This window comes from Mustela lutreola, chromosome 6 (assembly GCF_030435805.1).
Source record: "Mustela lutreola isolate mMusLut2 chromosome 6, mMusLut2.pri, whole genome shotgun sequence".
NCBI lineage: Eukaryota > Metazoa > Chordata > Mammalia > Carnivora > Mustelidae > Mustela > Mustela lutreola.
This window is the reverse complement of record NC_081295.1, coordinates 26,552,386-26,572,453: the sequence shown is the minus strand read 5'-3', so window position 1 is coordinate 26,572,453 and position 20,068 is coordinate 26,552,386. Positions and strand designations below refer to the sequence as shown.

General features: G+C 35.1%; 1 protein-coding gene across 2 annotated transcripts in view; it reads left to right on the top strand.

Annotated features, from left to right (window-relative positions):
- LIN28B (lin-28 homolog B) overlaps positions 1 to 20,068 on the top strand; it is a 137,741-nt gene that overhangs the window by 71,149 nt on the left and 46,524 nt on the right. For both annotated transcript variants that reach the window (XM_059176987.1, XM_059176988.1), the window contains one exon: positions 5,667 to 5,851. In XM_059176987.1, the coding sequence (XP_059032970.1) occupies positions 5,667 to 5,851 (185 nt within the window). The remainder of the gene's footprint in view (positions 1 to 5,666; positions 5,852 to 20,068) is intronic.

The window sequence follows — 20,068 nt, the reverse complement described above, 5'->3', positions numbered from 1 at the left end:
ATTTATTTATTTGACAGACAGAGATCACAAGTAGACAGAGAGGCAGGCAGAGAGAGAGAAAGGGAAGCAGGCTCCCTGCTGAGCAGAGAGCCCGATGCGGGGCTGGATCCCAGGACCCTGGGATCATGACCTGAGCCGAAGGCAGCGGCTTAACCCACTGAGCCACCCAGGCGCCCATGTTTTGTGATTCTTAGTTGGCCCTGCAGATATATGCATGAGGGATAAGAATGAGAGATAGGAATGATTGAAGGTTGAGTGGGTAGGGAGATAGTCCTTCTCTAACCCATTCTAAATTGCCAGAATAAATAAGGATTTGTGTGTAGGATCCATTATTTCACCAGTTGTCGAGATATTACCTTCAGTGTCTTAAGAGAACAGCCTTACAATTGTTTTGGGATAATGTTTGGCTGTTTGCACATGTAAGGTAGGAATAGGGATAGAGGATAAAAGCATCTAGTCCATTACAAACCTTCCATTAATCCCCTGGGTTCCAAGCCCACTTCTCACTCTTGCTTTTCATTGTACATGTTGAGTCTCCACATAGCCTCTCTGGGGTATCTTAGGAATATTGGTTTCTCCTTCTGCTGTAGCCTGCTTTATTGGTTTTCTAGGGTGTGGCTCCTTCAATTTAATTAATCAATGAGCTCTCTTTTTTAAAGTAATGTCTATACCCAATGTGGGGTTCAAATTCACATCCCAAGATTAAGAGTCACATGGTCTTCTGACCGAGCCAGCCTGGTACCCCAGTCGGCTTTCTAACTTCCAGAAATTTCTTGCATTAGCTTTCTGTTGATGGCACCCCTCTTTTTTTAGGGGGGCAGAGGGAGAGGCTTTTTTTTTTTTTTTTTTTTTTCATTTTAAGGTGGGAGCAGAGGGAGAGAGAAAGAGAGAATCCTAAGCAGACTGCATGGTCAGGTAGAGCCTGACACAGGGCTTGATCTCACAACTTGAGTTCGTGACCTGAGCCAAAATCAAGAGTCAGGCACTTAACCAACGAAGCCACCCAGACACCATGATGGGTGTCTCAGAAGACACCCTTCTTCTGAGTCTGTTTCTTTTTATTATTTTACTGTCAGTTTGGTGGCTTTTGAAGAATAACATGAGACCATCTTGAATTAGAAGTCAGCTTAAGCTTCCTAGAGAGGAAAATATACTCTTTCTTCTAAGGATAACCAAACACAAAACTGTAGCAACACTTCAGGGCCTTCCCAGTCTAGTTGGAAAGAAATAGCATGTGCCAAGAGCAATAAATGATCCTATTACTAACTGGAAGGTTGGATAGAGGTACTTGACAAATAAAGTATAGCATTTGGACCATTCTCGTTTGTCTCCATATTACTGCCATTCTCTGCAAGTCATTTTAAAATGATTGGGAAGAGGAAAGGGAGTATAACAAGGAAATCGAAAGCCAGTATTTTTCTAGTTCTGAAATAAATTTGAGCCACAGTGAATTTTAAAATTTGGAATAAAGGGAAGTGGGAGAAAAGGTCACCTTATTTGATTGGAGGAAGAAGAACATGAATGAAAAGTGTCAGATGAATTAGTAGGAATACATTCAAAATTGGCCTGTCCTTATTGTAAGTGCCTGATATCTTAGTGTTCATGTCAGCACCTTTTTCTAAATGCTCCTTCTTTCCTCTGTTCGTTTATTCCTTCAATAACTGTGATGCTGTCCTATAGAGAATAAATTTTCATTTTGTCCAGACAAATGGCACAGTTGGGATATAAGCCCAAACACCAGAGTCTTGCCTTATGAAGGTCTTCTGTGTAGGTCAAGGAAAAATCAACATAAATCTTTATTTTAAAAATCTAGAATTCTGAAAATTCCACATAAATCTGTTCACCATAGGCAGAATTTGATGGATTGTATGGCACCTCAATGAGGATGATTGGAGAATATGGGTAGAAGAAGGAAGAACAAGGAATGGAGTTAGGGAATAAGGCTATTACCATGAAACATTATAATCCTATAAGTATGTAAGTATTCTATCCCACTTGTACCATACACAGTGTCACCTTGACATTAAAAATATGAGAATTTATTTTATGTAGTAGAAGTAGAAGCTGAAAAATTTGAATTTGCATGAGCAATTCACTTCACTCCTTCAACTGCAGTTCACCTTTTTTTTTTTTTCCCCCAAGGGGGAGTTGGATTAAATAACCCTTAAGGATCTTAACTGTTGTTAAGTCTACAGTTCTTTTAAGTACATACTGAATGATATCTATCTGCAGGCATTTTGCTAAGTAAGCCCTTTGGGAGATACTAAGATATATATCAAAATTCCTGGCTTTCAGGAGAAGATAAAGCCAAAAGAACAAATAAAAAGTAAGGCTAGTAACTTCATATACAGCAGTATATTGTGAAAACTCTACAGAAGAATCAATTAAATGAAAGAGGAGAGAATTTACAACTTGCAGCTGTTGAGGATGATTACACAAAGGATCATTTGAACTGTGTCTGGAATATTGAGTAAGATTTTGACAGGCAGTTCTGACTAGGAGTGTGCGTCTCTACCAGCATAAGCTGGAGTGTGGAGATGAGAAAATAAAGTGTTTTCAGGGAAGTACAAGTCATCCGGCTTTACTAATGGAGAAATTGTGATTTACAGTAATGGGAAAAGAATTGGAAGGCATACTAAAAATAAGATTATGAATCGTCTCAACCTACAGTCCAGGAGAGATATTTTAGAATGTTGAGACAGGAGACTAGTAGGGTAAGATTTATTCTGAGAGACTGTGTGGATATGGAAGATGCTGTGGTGTAGGGAGGAGACTCGACGTTTTAATAGCAACGAGGAAACCATTATGTTCATCTGGGTAGGAGATAGTTAGGGCCTGAAGTCGGGCAGTGGCAATCCCACAAAATGGTTTGGGCCAATGATACAGATTGTGAAGTAAGAATTCACAAGATTCAGTGAATGGTTTGGGTATAACTAAGGATTGGAAATAGTGTGACTGGAAAAATGGAGGCACCTTTAATTAAAATTTTTGAGTCAAGGGGAGAAGTTGATTTTTTGTGAAGAAATAATAGAGAATTCCCTATCTTTCAACAAATCTTTCCCACCAATGTGACAGCAATTTTGATATAGTAACAAAGATACAATAATCTCTGAATCCTTATCTGTTTCTTGCAAAGCGATTATAATTTCTTAGGGATATTATTGTTCCTTGTCAATAGTTCTTGTCAATTAGTATGAATCTGAATTGCCTTATGTACTAATAAGGGGAAGGAGTAATATGAGATAGAATTTTAAAAAAATATTCCTTAGGAATACCACGAAGAAAAGCCAGAACTTAACGGACCATAAGGGTAGAATTTTAACTTTAATTTGGAGAAGTAATTCAATTTATTAATGAAACCTATCAAAAATTATAATAGAAAATAAAGAACACCTATATACTAGGAACTATGAGAAAATAAGTGATAGAATTTTTATTACAGCAAAAAACACATGAACCTATGATAGCTCTAATTAAAACTGTTTTCCCTTCATTTTCTTAATTACTATAATTGACTCATGTATGCTCCACTTCCATCTGATTTGATAATCTGCACTTTCTTGAGTAGGGAGTAAGAAAGGAAATGAAAGCAAAAGGACTATTTATAATTAGTGAGGATAAAGCCTAGGAGGAAAAAATAAGATATGAAAATATTAAATAAAGCTTTAAGAACTATATATATATATATATATATATATATATATATTTAATTTTAAACAGCATAGGCAATTGTGATTCTTTCCTCCTGACTTCTGCATAGCATCTGACAGCAAAGAAGCTGGTGCCAATTTGCAGACTTCCACATGAAGGATTTTGAAGCATCGGATGACTGGTTAAAAACCTTGTTTTCATGTGTCATATCACTTTCACTGTGAATAGTCTCCTTTAATCTTAAATTTTGAAGTGTTGTTTTTATTCGTCCCATATAATTATTCGGTTGTATGTTGTTATTCAGCTGCCTTTAGAGTCATGGACTTGGGAGGAGTAAAGACTTTGTGGTCCAGTATCTCGCTAAGTGTGCTTGTCAACCGCAGCCATAAAGGGTGGGCTCTGGGATCAGTTTGGTCAGGAAATTGCTGGATTAAATACACACAGTCAAACAAGATTTTTATTTAGGTGGTGGAGGGGAGGGGTATAGAATTTCAGAGACTTTAATATGCTAATGTGACTCAACTGAGGAGAAGCAAGATACACCATTTCACAAACTTATTTGACCACAAAATCCTTTTTTCATGGAGTCTTTCTCAGAACCATTGTGCCACAGAACACACGTGGGGAAACTCAAATCCCTTAAATTTATGGATAAACAGAAAAGCGATGGAATGGCTCATTCAAAGCCGCATAGCTATTTACTTAAAGAAATGGACTTGACCTAAGGGCTCCATCATATTTAGTTTTGCTTCCTTTTACCCCCAAATTCATAAAAGTCTTTGAAAACTACATGATGTTCCAAATTAGACCCATAAAATACACAAAGGTGTCTTAAGAAATAAAACTAACGATTTGATTATTTTTAGTATATTTTGAATTCACACATTGGCTTTGATGAAAAGAGTTAGATCAAAAGAGCCAATTAATATTTGTAACCAAGGTTACACTTTTGCAATCAGGAACATTTTTCCCCACAAAAATCAACCATCTTTTAAATTAAAAAATCTGTTTCCTTTGAAATTATAATAATATGTATACCAACAACCTTCCACATTTTCCAAAAACAAAACAAAACAAAAGACTGAAGAAAATGACTGTTGTGTGAAACCCTATCTCTATAAAAATAAGCATTTATCTGTTAAAAACTTATTTGCATAGATGAAATTATGGTAGATATGCTGTCCTTCCCTATATATTTTTACTCAGTGATATTACGTGTTTATTTTTTCACATTAATACGTATAGATCTTTTTAAAAATTATGTTTTTTTTAATTGAAGTAGAGTTGACCCAAAATATTACATTAGCTTCAGATGTACAGCATACAAGTTTATACATTATGCTGTGTTCACTGCAAGTGTAGCTACAATCGTTACCATATGATGCTGTTACACTATTACTGACTATATTCTCTTTGACTTTTTACCAGGTGATTTATTCTTTTTGCCCTAATACATGTTCTGTATTTGTGGATCTATTTCTGTTTTGTTTTTTTAGATTCCACATATAAGTGAAATCATATAGTTTTTTCTTTCTCTGTTTGACTCATTTCACTTAGGCTAATACCCTCTAGGTCCATCCATGTCTTAAATGGCAAGACGTATAGATCTTCTTTTAATGGCTTAATAGTACTACATAATATAGCTCTGCTGTAATTTGTGTAATCGGTTTCCCATTGATGGACATGGGGGCAGTTGTAATTTTTTTTTTAACAGATAGTACTGTAGTGAATTTTGGTGTAGGTCATCTTCTCCATCTGTTTTTGAACTTCTGTGTGTGAGTATGTCTGTAGGAGAGTGCCCAGAGTTGAATTGCTGGGTCAAATAATGTGCACATTAAAATTTTTTTAAGTATTGCCAAATGGTATAACTTTTACTGAGCTTAAAGAGACTTTATGATTTATAATGGGTAGTAATGACTATCTTGCTATATTAATTTTTAAGTCATAGAGAAAACTTATAAAGTATTAATAATCATGATTTCTCTTTCTCTCTTTTCCTCCCCTGTACTTTACAGAGCAAATTATTCATGGAAGGATTTAGAAGCCTAAAAGAAGGAGAACCAGTGGAATTCACATTTAAAAAATCTTCCAAAGGCCTTGAATCAATACGGGTAACTGGACCTGGTGGGAGCCCCTGTTTAGGAAGTGAAAGAAGACCCAAAGGGAAGACACTACAAAAAAGAAAACCAAAGGGAGATAGGTAATCATTTTACTTTGTTAGTTTATGAGTTTATTGTATTTGGAAAAAAATTCTGAAAATTTTTTTCATTTTTATTATGTTATTGGACTTAGCCAATAGTAAATAAATTAGCCAAAGTAAATAAATGCCACCATTGTATAGATGAATAAACTTTATCAGGAATATAGGCTATCAGGATGCCTGGGTGGCTTAGTTGATTAAGTGGCTGCCTTCTGCTCAGGTCATCATCCCACGGTCTGGTCCCGCTCCAGGCTCCCTGCTCAGAGGGGAACCTGCTTCTCCCTCTGCCTGCTACCCTCCTGCTTGTACTCTCTCTTTCTCTCTCTTACAAATATATAAATAAAATCTTAAAAAAAAAAAAAAGGGAATATAGTCTATCTTACAATTTGAACTCTGCACTATTTTCACCAGACTGTTCTGAGATCACAAATGAGGAGTCAGGCTTCTCAACAGACAGTGCTTGGACTTACTAACACCTCACCTGCTTTTTATTTTTTATTTTTTAAAGATTTAATTTATTTATTTGACAGAGAGAGAGATCACAAGTAGACAGAGAGGCAGGCAGAGAGAGAGGGAAGCAGGCTCCCCACTGAGCATAGAGCCCGATGCAGGGCTCGATCCCAGGACCCTGGGATCATGACCTGAGCCGAAGGCAGAGGCTTTAACCCACTGAGCCACCCAGGCGTCCTGTCACCTGTTTTTTAAAATGAAAATACCTTTATTATTTTGTCTGTTTTTAAAAGATAACTGGTGCATAAAAAATTTGAACAATATAAAAATTATAAAAAATCAGGAAAAAATTCACTTAGAATCCTAACTAAGGTGGGAATATATGGAGTATTTTTGAAACTTGCATTTTTTTTTTCACTTAATATTATATCAAGGAACATTTCATAGTGGTCATTAGCACCTGTGTAAATTCCCACTGTGTGAAGATATCAGAATTTATTTTTTGAATGCACCAGAATTTAAACAAGGTTAAAGTAATTTGTTAAATCTAGGCTATTTTGAATGTTTTAACATTATCAGTAGTCCCAGAGTGGAATCCATATGTGTACATTTTTGAAAAATTGTCTGATTATATCCTTGGAATAAATATTGAAAAATCTAGATCAAAAACAATGCATTTAAAAATTTTTACTATCTATTTCCAAACTATTCTCCAGAAATGATTAGGGCCAATATACAACCCCTTAAAAAATGATACTGTTCATTGAATGATGTCATTTTATTTTATTTTTAAGATTTTTATTATTTTTTTAAGTAATCTCTGCATTTAATATAGGGTTCAAATTTATAATCCCAAAATCAAGAGTCACGTGCTCTACCAACTGAGCCAGCCAGGCTCCCCTTAAATATACATTTTGAATTTTTTTTTCAATTTATTTTATTTTTTAAGATTTTATTTATTTGAGAGAGAGAAAAATCATGAGCAGTGGAGAGAGACAGAGGGAGAAGGAGAAGCCGACTTCCTGCTGAGCAGAGAGCCTGGCCTGCCTGCCTGTGGGGCTTAATCCCAGGATGTTGAGATCATGACCTGAGCCAAAGACCAAGGCTTAACTAAGCCACCCAGGCTGCCCTGAATTTTTTTTTAAAGTGGTCTCCATGCCCAATATGGGGCTTAAACTCTGAACCCTGAGATCAAGAGTCACATTCTCTACCAGCTGAGCTAGCCAGGTGACCCTGTATGATGTCATTTAAAAAATCTTTTCCAGAGCACTTGGGTGACTCAGTTGATTGGGCATCCAACTCTTGACTTTGGTCGGGGTCAGGGATTGAGCCCCTTATTAGGCTGTGTGCTCGTGGGGATTTTGCTGGAGATTCTCTCTTTCCCTTTCCCTTTGCCTTTCCCCCTGCTCGTGCACATACTTTCTGTCTCTCTTTCTTTCAAATAGGTTAAGACATACAGCTCATTTTTTTTCCTTTGCGTCCTTTGATTAGAGGTTAAATATAATTTTAGGTCAATTTTCATTTTTTCCTTCTATGAAATATATGTTTCTTGTGTTTTGCTCATGTTTCTATCAAGGTGTTCATTTGCTGTGGTTGATTTGGAAGTTTTCTGTTTAGGAAAGAACTCTTGTTTTCTTCTTTTCCACTGTGAAAAATCCTGTCCTTCCCTATAGTTCTTCTCTTGTGTATCTCCTTTACTTTTACGCAACTCTTGGTTTCTGACACCAAATGTGTGGAGATTTTACCCCCCCACTAAGCAGTCCTCCGTAACACCAGCTGGATGTCCTATAATTTAACTCAATTCTGAGGCAGTTTCATTAATGCAGAAAAGAGGTAATGGTGGTTCAGATTGGGATGGTAGCATAGAGGTGAGGAACAAAAATCCTGACACTGTGAAAGTAGACAACAGGATTTACTGTTGGATCAGATGTGGACCGTGAGAGAAAGTGAATATTCAGGATGACTCCAAGGTTTGTTTGGCCTGAGTAACCAGAGGGATGGAGGGGTCATTTGCCAAGAGAGGAAAGATTAGGGAAGGAGCAGGAGGAAATGAGAAGTATGGTCTCAGATATATATAAGCTGGAGATTTATAGTAGACATCCAAATGGGAAAATAGATATGGCAGATGGATACATAAGTATGGAATTCCAAGGCTATAGAGAAAAACTTGACAGTAACCAGCAGAAAGATAGTTACAGCCTTAAGATTGAATGAGGTCACTGTCAGAGGGATTATACATGGAAAAGAGAAGAAAACTCAGCCCAAGGGCACTCCAGCACTTAGGGATCAGGAAAAGTAGGAGGAATAGTAAAGGGCATTATGTTAGAAGGAGAGAAACAGGAAAATCAAGAGGATTTTGTCTGAGAAGTCAAGGCAAGTAGTATTTCAAGAAGGAAGGGGTCCCCAGTGTTGGAATGGTGCTGATAGTGAAATTATTAAGATGACCACCAAGACTTGAGCATTTATCAACAAGGAAGTCACCAGTGAAGTTGACAAGCTCAGATTCAGTGGACTGTTGAGAATGAAAGTCTAAGTGGGTTGTGTTCAACAGAAGGAAAGGCGAGGAAGTGGAGACAGCAAGTGTAGACAATTTTTTGAGTTTTCCTCTAAATGAGAGCAGAAAAATGAAGCAGTAGCTGAGGCAAAGAATGTATAATCTGCTTATGTGTCCAGTGGAAAGGGAAGATTGAGCACACAGGGAAGAGGAGGACGCTTGCTGGAGTCCTTTCCTTGCTTAGGAAAGGAGGTTTGGAGATTTAAAAAGAGAGAACGTATGAAGTAGGAAATCAAGGGGCTCCTGGGTGGCTCAGTTGGTTAAATGTCTGACTCTTGGTTTAGGCTCAAGTCACGATCTCATGGATTGTAAGATCAAGCCCCATGTCAGGCTCCACGCTCAGTGGGGAGTCTGCTTAAAGATTCTCTTCTGCCTCTCCCCCAAATCAAGTGCACACATTCTCTTTCTCAATAAATACATAAGTACTTTTAAAAAAATCTGAAATAATAAATTAAAAGAGTGAAGGCATTATGGAGAAAAGGTAGAATTCCAGGCTATACCAAAAACCCACTGAAGATAAATGGACATGAATTTAAAGTAATGTCAGTTGGTATGATTGTGTTCTTTCTCCAGCCACTGGTGATTTTGTGAGCAGTGGAATAGGCACAGAAATGGATATAATTAGAGTTGGGGCTTTCCTAGTTGAGAATAACAAAGAGGGAGAAGCGAAGGCACTGACAATGTATGCAAGGGAGCAGTTGTAATGATGGATTATACAGTATAAACTGGGTGGCAGGCTCATGGTGGGTGGGTTACAGATGGGGTTCTAGAATTGCTGCACTTGGGGTGCTAGAAAGAACGAGAGGGTAGAAGTTAGTGATGACCAGAAGGTGAATAACTGCTTGTGTTTGTTGTATGTCTTACTGTGATAAAGGCTTTTACACAATTTGGTATCTTACGATTTCCAACTGCATAGTTCAAGATGTTTATAGTTTTTGTCACTAGGATTAGCATTCTACCCTTTTTGTAAAGTGACAAAGGCAGGCTGCAATAAAATAATCAAATAAGCACAGACCCCTGCGTAGAAACTGAAACAATGAGAGAGCAGTATGTGGCAGTGTTAACTGATGTTTGGAACAGTCTCCAATGCACTCATTTGCCCCCTAAATGCTCAAAAGACTTCAGAGATCTTTTGTAATTTTCTTGCCTTTTTCTATGGTTATTAACTAGTCTGCTTCTGGAGAAAGCCTCAATAAAGAGAATAAATATTAATTGTGCTTTGATCCAGATTTTCATGTTTATTTGCTTAGTTATGTAAAATATCCTCAAAGATCTTAAAATAGTCTAGATTTTCTAGTTACTTCCCATTATCTATTTTTTGTTACATTTTTCCTTAAGTTTTTTATTTTTTTTAAAGGAACAGCTCTTGGATTAATTTTTGTTACACTGTTTTTTTTTTTCTGAATATTTTGTGTGATCCTTCTATTTCCTTCCATTTTACTTTTTAATTTCTTAGTTTTTAAAAATTCTAAGTGGGCTCTATGCACAATGTGGGCCTTGAATTCATGACCCTGAGATTGAGAGTGTCATGTTCTACTGACTGAGCTAACCAGGTGCCCCATTTAATTTTTTCTTTTTTTAATCTAAACTTTACCCCCAATGTGGGACTCAAACTCAGAACCCTGAGATCAAGAGCCACATGCTCTGTTGACTGACCCAGCCAGTTGCCCTCCCTTTAACTTTTTATTATGAAAATTTTCAGAATACAAAAAAGTTGAAAAAATGCTATGGTCATTACCCATATATACCCACACTATAATGCAGTAATTGTAAACATTTTGGGAATTTTTTTTTTAAGTTTTAAAGTATATTATAGGTGCATAACAGTGTAATATCATGCCTCCTCATCCATCAAAATAGTACTTCCTTAATAGCATCTAATATCTGTGGTACCTAGGTGGCTCAGGTTATAATCCCAGCGTCCCGGCATCCAGTCCCACATCGGGCTCCCTGCCCAGCAGTAAGCCTGCTTCTCCCTCTCCCACTCCCCCTGCTTGTGTTCCCTTTCTCACTGTGTCTCTCTCTGTCAAATAAATAAAATCTTTTTTTTAAAAAAGTAACATGTAATACCTGATACATTTTTAAAATTCCCCATTTGGGCATCTGGTTGGTTCAGTGGGTTAAAGCCTCTGCCTTCGGCTCAGGTCATGATCTCAGGGTCCTGGGATTGGGCCCCGCATCAGGGGTCTCTGCTCTGCAGGGAGTCTGCTTCCTTCTCTCTCTCTGCCTGCCTCTCTGCCTACTTGTGATCTCTCTCTGTCTCAAATAAATAAGTAAAGTCTTAAAAAAAAAAATCCCCATTTGTCCAAAACTTATCTTTTCTGGCTGCTTTTTTCAAATCAGAATGCAGTTAAGGAACATGGCTTTCAGTTAGTTATATGTCTTTTTTAAAAAAGATTTTATTTATTTATTTTAGAGAGGGAAGTGGCAGTGGGAGGGGAGAATGTCAAGCAGACTCCCTGCCAAGCCCGACATGGGGCATGATTCAGTGACCCCTAAATCATGACCCGAGCGGAAACCAACAATCCATTGTTCAACCAACTCAGCCACCCAGGCACCCCTAGTTTTATCTCTCTTAAGTTTCTTGTAATCTAGAACACCCCTTCCCTACACACACACGTACATGTACGCACACACACCTATACACACGCACACATCCTTTTTAGGAAGGAATTCTATGACACTAACTTGTTAAAGAGATTAGGTGAATGGTTTTATGCAATGTGCCATATTTGGAATTCATGTGAGTGTCTTTAAACTTATTTCTCCAACACTTATGTTTCCTTAAATTGGAAGTATTATGCAAAAATGTGTATCTTGAACCTAACAAAATCCTTTCGATCTGACTTTTAGTTTACAGGCGGTATTAGGGTTAGAGGGACAAGTGGAAAAACACCAGGATGAATCCAGATCACAGACTGTGTTTGTCTGGTAGTTCCTTATGATTAGATTGAGGTTGTTCTCTTTGACAAGAATGTCATGGAAGTGATGCTACATTCTTCTCATTGTATCCGATCAGATGGCAGAAGATTTTGATTTTTCCCGCTACATTTTCTTTTCATAATTAACTAGCAATTTGTGAGAGACACTTTGAGGTTATGTAAATATCCCATTCTGTATCAGACTTTCCATTTTTTCACTTATTTATTGTCCCAATACAGATCATGAGTTTCTGTTTCTTTCAATAAATTACAGTATTTACTTTAATGCTCAATTCTTCTGTCACTGAGGCCCTTCCAGCTGGTTTCTATGTCATTTATTTATTTATTTTTAAATTTTTAATTTTTTTTAGTATGTTCAGTTAGCATATAGTACATCATTAATTTTTGATGTAGTGTTCAACAATTCATTAGTTGTGGATAACACCCAGTGCTCATCACAGCACGTGCCCTCCTCAATACCCATCACCCAGTTATCCCGTGCCCCCTTCTGTACTCTTTCAACATGTTCTCATCCGTTTTTGAGTACTTCTTACTTATAGACATAAGATATTTTCAAACTCATAGCCTACAAAATTTTAAAATAATGATATTAAATACTTGCTTTGATTTGCTAAAGTATTAGAAAGCTAGAATTCCTGTTAATTTCTATTTTAAAAAGTAAGCATTGATATATTTCTGGGTATTTTGTTTTGCTTAGAGAATTGTTTTTATTGTATTTTTTAAATTGTGGTATAGTAAAATTGACTTTTTTCTTTTGGTGCACAGTTCTATGAATTTTCACACATGTGTTCATGTAGTTACCATCATAATCTGGATGCTGAACATTCTCCCACCCCCAAATTTCCCTTTTTTTTAAAGTAGGGTCCATGCCTAGTGTGGAGCTCAGCATAGGGCTTGAACTCATAACCTTGAGATCAAGACCTGAGCTGAGATGAAGAGTCAGACTCTTAACTAAGCCACCGAGTGTCCTGACCCTCTGTCTTTTTCCCCCCCTCTGTTTTTTGTAGCTATTCCTACTCCACCTAAAACGCTTGGCTACCACTGACCCATATCACTATAATTTTGTCTTTTCACAACTAGGTGTGTAATTATACATTTTCCCCCTCAGTTTTATTAGCTATAATGTGTTCAACATAATGATTTCATATATGTATATATTGGGAAATGATTACCACAGTAAGCTTTGTTAACACCCATCACTTCACAGTTGCAGTTTTTATCTTGTGATGAGAGCTTTGAAGATTTACAATTAACAACTTTCAAATATACTTTCAAATATACTATACAGTATTGTTAACTAAATTTAGTCACCATGTATTACTGTACATTAAACCTCACAACTTACTTGTCTTTTGACTGCAGGTTTGTACCTTTTGATCACCTTTACCTGTTTTACCCAGCCCCCAACACCCACCTCTGGCAACCACTGATCTGTTCTGTTTCTATGAGTTTGGTTTCTTTAGATTCCAATATAAGTAAGGTAATACAGTATTTATCTTTCTCTGTCTGTCTTCTTTCACCCGGGATAAGGCTTTCAAAATCCATGCATGTTGTCCCAAATGACAGAATTTCCTTCTTTTTTTTATGACTGATTAGTATTTATGTGTGTATATGTGTATGTATCTCACATTTTCATCATCTATTCATTTGTTGGTGGACTCTTAGTTTGTTTCTGTCTCTTAACTATTGTAAATAATGCTACAGAGGACATGTTGCAGGTGGGCATCTCTTTGAGACAATGATTTCATTTCCTTTGAATATATACCCAGAAGCAAGATTGCTGGATCGTATGGTAATTCTATCTTTAATTTTTTGAAAAACCTCCATATTATTTTCCATTTTGGCTGAATAATTTATATTCCCACCAATAGTGGGACAGTTGGGTGCAGAGAACCAGGAAGGGGAAGGTGGCAATATACACTTCCCAAATATTTAAAAAGCTGTTCAAAAGAAACTGTGATAAATAGGGCAATGTAATACAAGTGAAAATAACGAGCAGCAGTGATAAGAATCTGCCGTACATGTAGCCTCTCTTTCCTATTATGAACAGTGCATAAGGGTTCCCTTTTCACATCCTTGCCAACATTTGTTATTTCTTGTCTTTTTGTTAATAGCCAGGTGTGAAATGATGTCTTATTGTGTTTTTTATTAGACTTTCCCTGATGATTAGTGATATTGTGCACCTTTTCATGTACCGGTTGGCCATTTATATGTTTTCCTTGAAAAAATACCTGTTAAGTTCCTCTGTCCACTTTTAATCAGATTGTTTGTTTGCTAATGAGTTGTATTAGTTCTTTACATATTTTGAATATTAACCCTTCATCAGATATCTAATTTGCAAATACTTTCTTCCATTTTATATGTTGCCTTTTCATTTTGTTAATGGTTTCTTTTGTGTAGAAATTTTTAAATTTTATTTAGTTGATATGTTTATTTTTGCTTTTGTTGTCAAATCCAAAAAAATCATTGCCAAGGCTGATGTCAGAGAGCTTAAATCTTGTGTTTTCTTCTAGGAGTTTTGTGGTTTCGGTCTTATGTTCTTCTTCTTTTTTTTTTAATATTTTATTTATTTATTTGACAGAGATAGAGAGATCACAAGTAGGCAGAGAGAGGCAGGCAGAGAGAGGGGGGGGGAGCAGGCTCCTTGCTGAGCAGAGAGCCTGAATTGGGGCTTGATCGAGATCATGACCTGAGCTGAAGGCAGAGGCTTAACCCAGTGAGCCACCCAGATGCCCCTTATGTTCAAGTCTTGAATCTATTCTGAGTTGGCTTTTGTGCACAGTGTAGGATAGTGGTCCAGTTTTATTTTTTGACAGGTGACTGCCCAGTTTTCCCAACATCATTTATTGATGAGACTTTAATTTCTTGATTGTATATTCTAGGCTCCTATGTCATAAATTAATTGACCATATATGTGTGGGTTTGTTTCTGATCTTTCTGTTCTGTTTCATTGATCTATGAGTCTTTTTATGTAAGTACTATACTGTTTAGTTACTATTCTTTTATAATAAATTTTGAAATCTGGGGTGCCTGGGTGGCTCAGTCGTTAAGTGTCTGCCTTTGGCTCAGGTCATGGTCTCAGGGTCCTGGGATTGATCCCTGCATCAGGCACCCTGCCCAGCAAGAAACCTGCTTTTCCCTCTCCCACTCCCCCTGATTGTGTTCCCTCTCTTGCTGTGTCTCTCTCTGTCAAATAAAATCTTTAAAAAAGAAAAATTAAAAAAAACACAAAAGTTTGAAATCAGAATATAATGCCACCAGCTTTGTTCTTTCTCAAGGTTTCTTGGACTATTCAGCGACTTTGTGGTTCCTTCCAAATTTTAGATGTGTGTATACTATTTCTGTGAAAACTGCCATTGCAATTTTGATAGGGATTCCATTGAATCTGTAGATCACTTTGGGTGATATGGACATTCTAACAATATTATTTCTTCCATGAGTACAGAATAGCTTTTCATTTATTTGTGTTTTCTATAATTTTTTTTTCACCAATGTCTTGTAGTTTTCAGTGTGTAGATCTTTCACCTCCTTGGTTAAATTTGTTCCTAGGTATATCATTCTTTTTGATGCAATTGTATATGACACTGTTTCCTTAATTTCTCTGATAGTTCACTAAACCAAATGATTTATATATATTTATTTTGTATTCTGCAACTTAACTGAATTTGTTTACTAGTTCTAACAGTGTTTTGGTGGGATCTTCTGAGGCTTCTATATCATGTCATCTGCAAATGGAGACAGTGTTATTTCTTCCTTTCCAGTTTGGAAGACTTTTTTTTTTTTTCTTATGTACCTGCTTTGGCTGGTTCTTCTAGTACTATGTTGAATAAAGGTGACAAGAGTGGGCATCCTTGTCTTGTTCCAGATCTTGAAAGAAAAACTTTTAGCTTTTTACCATTGGATAATGTTAAGCTGCAGACTTGTCATATATGGCCCTTATTATGTTGGAGTGTATTCCTCTATACCCACTTTATCATGAATGGATGTTGAATTGTGTCCAATGTTTCTTCTGTGTCTATTGAGATGGCCATATGACTTTTATTCTCTATTTTGCTAATATGATGTATTACATTTATTAATTTGTAGATATTAAATCATCCTTGTAATTCTGGAATAAATCCCATTTAATAATGATGTATGATCCTTTTAATGTATTGTTGAATTCAGTTTTTTAATATTTTGTTGAGGATTTTGAATTTTTATTCATCAGGGATACTGACCTGTAATTTTCTTTTCTTACAGTATCCTTGTCTAGTTTGGGTATCAGGGTAATGCTAGCCTGATAAAATGAGTTTGGAAATGTACCCTTCTCTTCTTTATTTTTGAAGTCTTTGACATGGATTGATATTAAGCCTTCTTTAAATGTTTGGTACAGTTTACCAGTGAAGCAATATAGTTCTGGACTTTTCCTTGTTAGGAAATTTTTTTTATTACTCCTTATTAGTAATTGGTATACTCAGATTTTTTTTCTTAATAATTTAGTATTGATAGGTTGTATATTTTTAGGAATTTATCCGTTTCTTCTAGGCTGTCCAGTTTGTTGATGTATAGTTCTTCACAGTCTGTTTTGAGCCTTTGTATTTCTGTGGCGTCAGTTACAATGTCTCCTCTTTTATTTCTAATTTTATTTATTTGAATCCTCTCTCCTTTTTTCTTGGTAAGTGTAGCTAAAGGCATTTCTCTTTTATTTTTTTAAAAGGTTTTACTTATTTATTTGTCTGAGAGAGATAGTGCACAAGCAGGGAGAGTGGTAGGCAGAGAGAGAAGCAGGCTCCTCGCTGATCAAGGTACCTGATGCAGGTCTCAATCCCAGGACCCTGGGATCATGACCTGAGCCGAAGGCAGAGGCTCAACCAACTAAGCCACCCAGGCATGCCAGTCTTTTCTATTTATCTTTTTGAAGAACTGGCTCTTAGTTTCACTGATCTTTCTGTTGTCTTTTTCATTTCTATTTCATTTATTTCCACTCTGTTCTTTGTTATTTCTTTCCTTCTACTAATTTGGGCTTAATTTTGTTTATAACCTTTTGAAATTGACTTTTTTCACTCAGCATAATGACTTTGAAATTCATCCAAGTTGTTGAGTGTATCAATAGTTCATGCTTTTTTATTGCTTAGTAGTATTCCATTGAATGGATATAAAACTGTAGATCCATTCTTCTGTGGGAGGACATTTGGCTTTTTTCCAGTTTGACAATTATGAACAGAGCTTCTACAAACATTTATATATAGGTTTTCTTGTGAACAAAATTTTCATTTATCTAGAAGTGGATTGCTGGATTATTTGACCATAGGTGTGTATTTAGCTTTATAAGAAAATGCCAATTTTTTTTTTCAGGGTGTTGGTACTATTTTGAATTCCCACCAACAGTATATGAGTTCCGGCTGCTCTGTATCTTTGTCAGCATTTGATATTATCAGAATTTTAAAAAATTTTAACTATTCTAATAGATGTGTAGTGATATCATTGTTTTAATTTTCATTTCCTACTGATATTGACATTTTTAAATGTTTTGTGTCATCCTTATATCTTCTTTTGTGAAGTGTCTGTTCATACCTTTTGCCCGTTTTTACTGGATTGTTTGTTATTGTTGCATTTTGAGAGCTCATTATATAAAAATTGTAGCTACTAATCCTTTGTCAGACATATGACTCAGGTGTTTTTTTTTTCTAAGTTTGTGGATTATTTTTACCACTGCCTTAAGTATCTGTCACAGAGCTAAAGTTTTGCATTTTGATAAGGACATTTATCAATCTCTTATTTTGTATCATGTTTATTTAATGTTATGTTTAAGAAATTATTGCTTACCTCAGGACACAGAGATTTTTTCCCTGTGTTTTCTTCTTGTAGTTTTATGGTTTTGTGTTTTACATTTACATAACAGTCTATTTAGAGTTAATTTTTGTATCGGGTTGAGGTTTAGATCCAGGCTCATTTTTTTCATGAATAATATGTTTAATCTAATTTCTGTCATTTCAAGTTAAAACATTAAAACTCTATTAAAATTTTTATTACATGGAATTAGCATACTTAACAAATATGAAATTGGTTCCATCACTCAAAGTGTTCAACTCTAAAATCATATATATATATATATATATGTATATATATACATATATGATAGAACAATATTTTGTGAAGATTTATGTCTTTGTGGCAAGAAATATAAAGTAATTTTAAGGATTCTGTTTTAATTTTACATAAACTATTTTACAAAAGAAAGTGGGTTTTTTTTTTTTCATTCTGTTTTAAAATTCTTCTGAATTTAGTTACCACAGTTACCAGTGTCCAGTTACTCAGTAGCAGGGTGGTTATCTTATTTTGAATCCTCCACATTTAAAATGTTTTTGAAAAATTCTAAATGAAATAATTTCAGACTTATTTTTGCCATTTTTTAAAATGTACATTATCAAAAGAGTAGAGATGTAATGGTTCCTATAAAGGTCTCTTTATAATAAAATGAAGGTTGTTATTAATTTAAAACTGTACTTTTCCCCTCAAAATATGGCCTATACTTGATAACTTTTATTTTTTATAAAGCCACAATTTACTGTGAAGTAAAAGAAGTAACTTCTAAAGAATGAAATTGTGGGAAAAGACAGTAAAATGGTTATTCTATTTGCCACTATTAATTTTTGGGATTTATGTGGAATAATCATGTCAGACTATAATATAGAATTAAATGTTCCATGTAATAAAATTTATTTTATATTAACAAATGTATTATATTAGTAAAAATGATACAGACTGAACAGATGGTCTGGAAATCTTTCTATGAGGATTACATGATTTTAATCATTAATAATTAAGGAATAAAAATGTATGTAAGCTTTAAAAATATTTGAAGTGCATATATACATGGTAAATGTATCTATTAGGTGTATACATATAAGCTTCTTCTTCTTCTTCTTCTTTTTTTTTTTGTTTATGGTTTCTTTTATTACCCCCTTTTTAATTCTAAATTTTTCCTAGGGTAGCGACTATTTCCTTTGTTCTCTTTAACCTTCCACGTCTTTTGACCCAACCACACAGTCCAAGAAGTGTGTTCATTATAATGCAGTTCCTTTCAACAGTGTTGACCTGAGATTTTTTAAATAATAAAATATAATACCAATGTTTTACTGCTTTCATTTCATTTCAAGCAGTATTTCATTTGCATCACTGCAATAGCACATGATTAAGCTTTTTGATTTTTCTCACAAGTTGAAGTTTTAATATATTTCATTTAGAAAGAAGGTTAATTGTTCTGTTTAGTATTACTGCTTTTCACATTGAAGTGTAGGAAGTTCCTTTGATTTGATCATATTGAAAAGATTAATTTGTCATTTTTAAGATGTTCTTCATGTAGATTTAGAAACTGATTTTGAAATTGGACATTCTTTATAGTCCAGTATTAAAGTAGTATTAGAATGGAAATTTATGGTCAAAAAGACCAAGGTGAATATAAACAGAATCTCAATATGTATGTCTAATTTATTCTCAAGAGCTAACTTGCCTTTTGTTTAAAAGTAAAAGTGAAGATATATGATAGTAAAGTTATTTTTACAGAGCCATAATTTTTTAATTTCAAGTTCCCTAAATTTAGAAAAAGGTTTTGGAAGCCATAAGATTTTTTTTTTTAAATCTGCTTAGGCTTTTTATCATTGAAAGACTGTATTTTCATTTGTTAAAAAGAAAAAATATTTATTTAATGCTCTTATTTACCTTTAGAGCAAATGAGCTCAAAACTAACTAGAAATAACCCTCATCCACCCCTCCCCCACCTACCTCAAGAATGTAATGTCTTTTCTCTCATTATCTTTGTGGTATAACTTGAAGTTTTTCAGTTACTTTATAGTAGGAATTAGAGTGCTATGTTATTCTCATTTTGAAATCTACATACATAGCATCACTGAAAATAATAAATCTACTTAAGTTTATGATGCCATTTTATTAAGGATATCTGTTTCACATTAAAAGTTCTTCAGTGATTTTATTTTCATGTTTATTATATCTCAGAACCTGCTCCCAAAATAAAAAGAAAAATGCTCTTTAGATGCTGGTGATGTTTGAAAACTGTAAATCAACAAATTCCAATAAATAACTGTTTCACCCTGATACTTGTGTGATTAGATTTAGGAATTTGCTGTTTAGTAGGTTCCTATTGTGGAAGAGAAATCTCTCAGGCATGAATTGATAGTCCAGATCCTTTGAGGTCTGTCTATTCTGACCTATGACCCCTATTCTTACAAGGTCAACATCTGAGGGCAGGAGATTAAGGCAGTTTAAAGA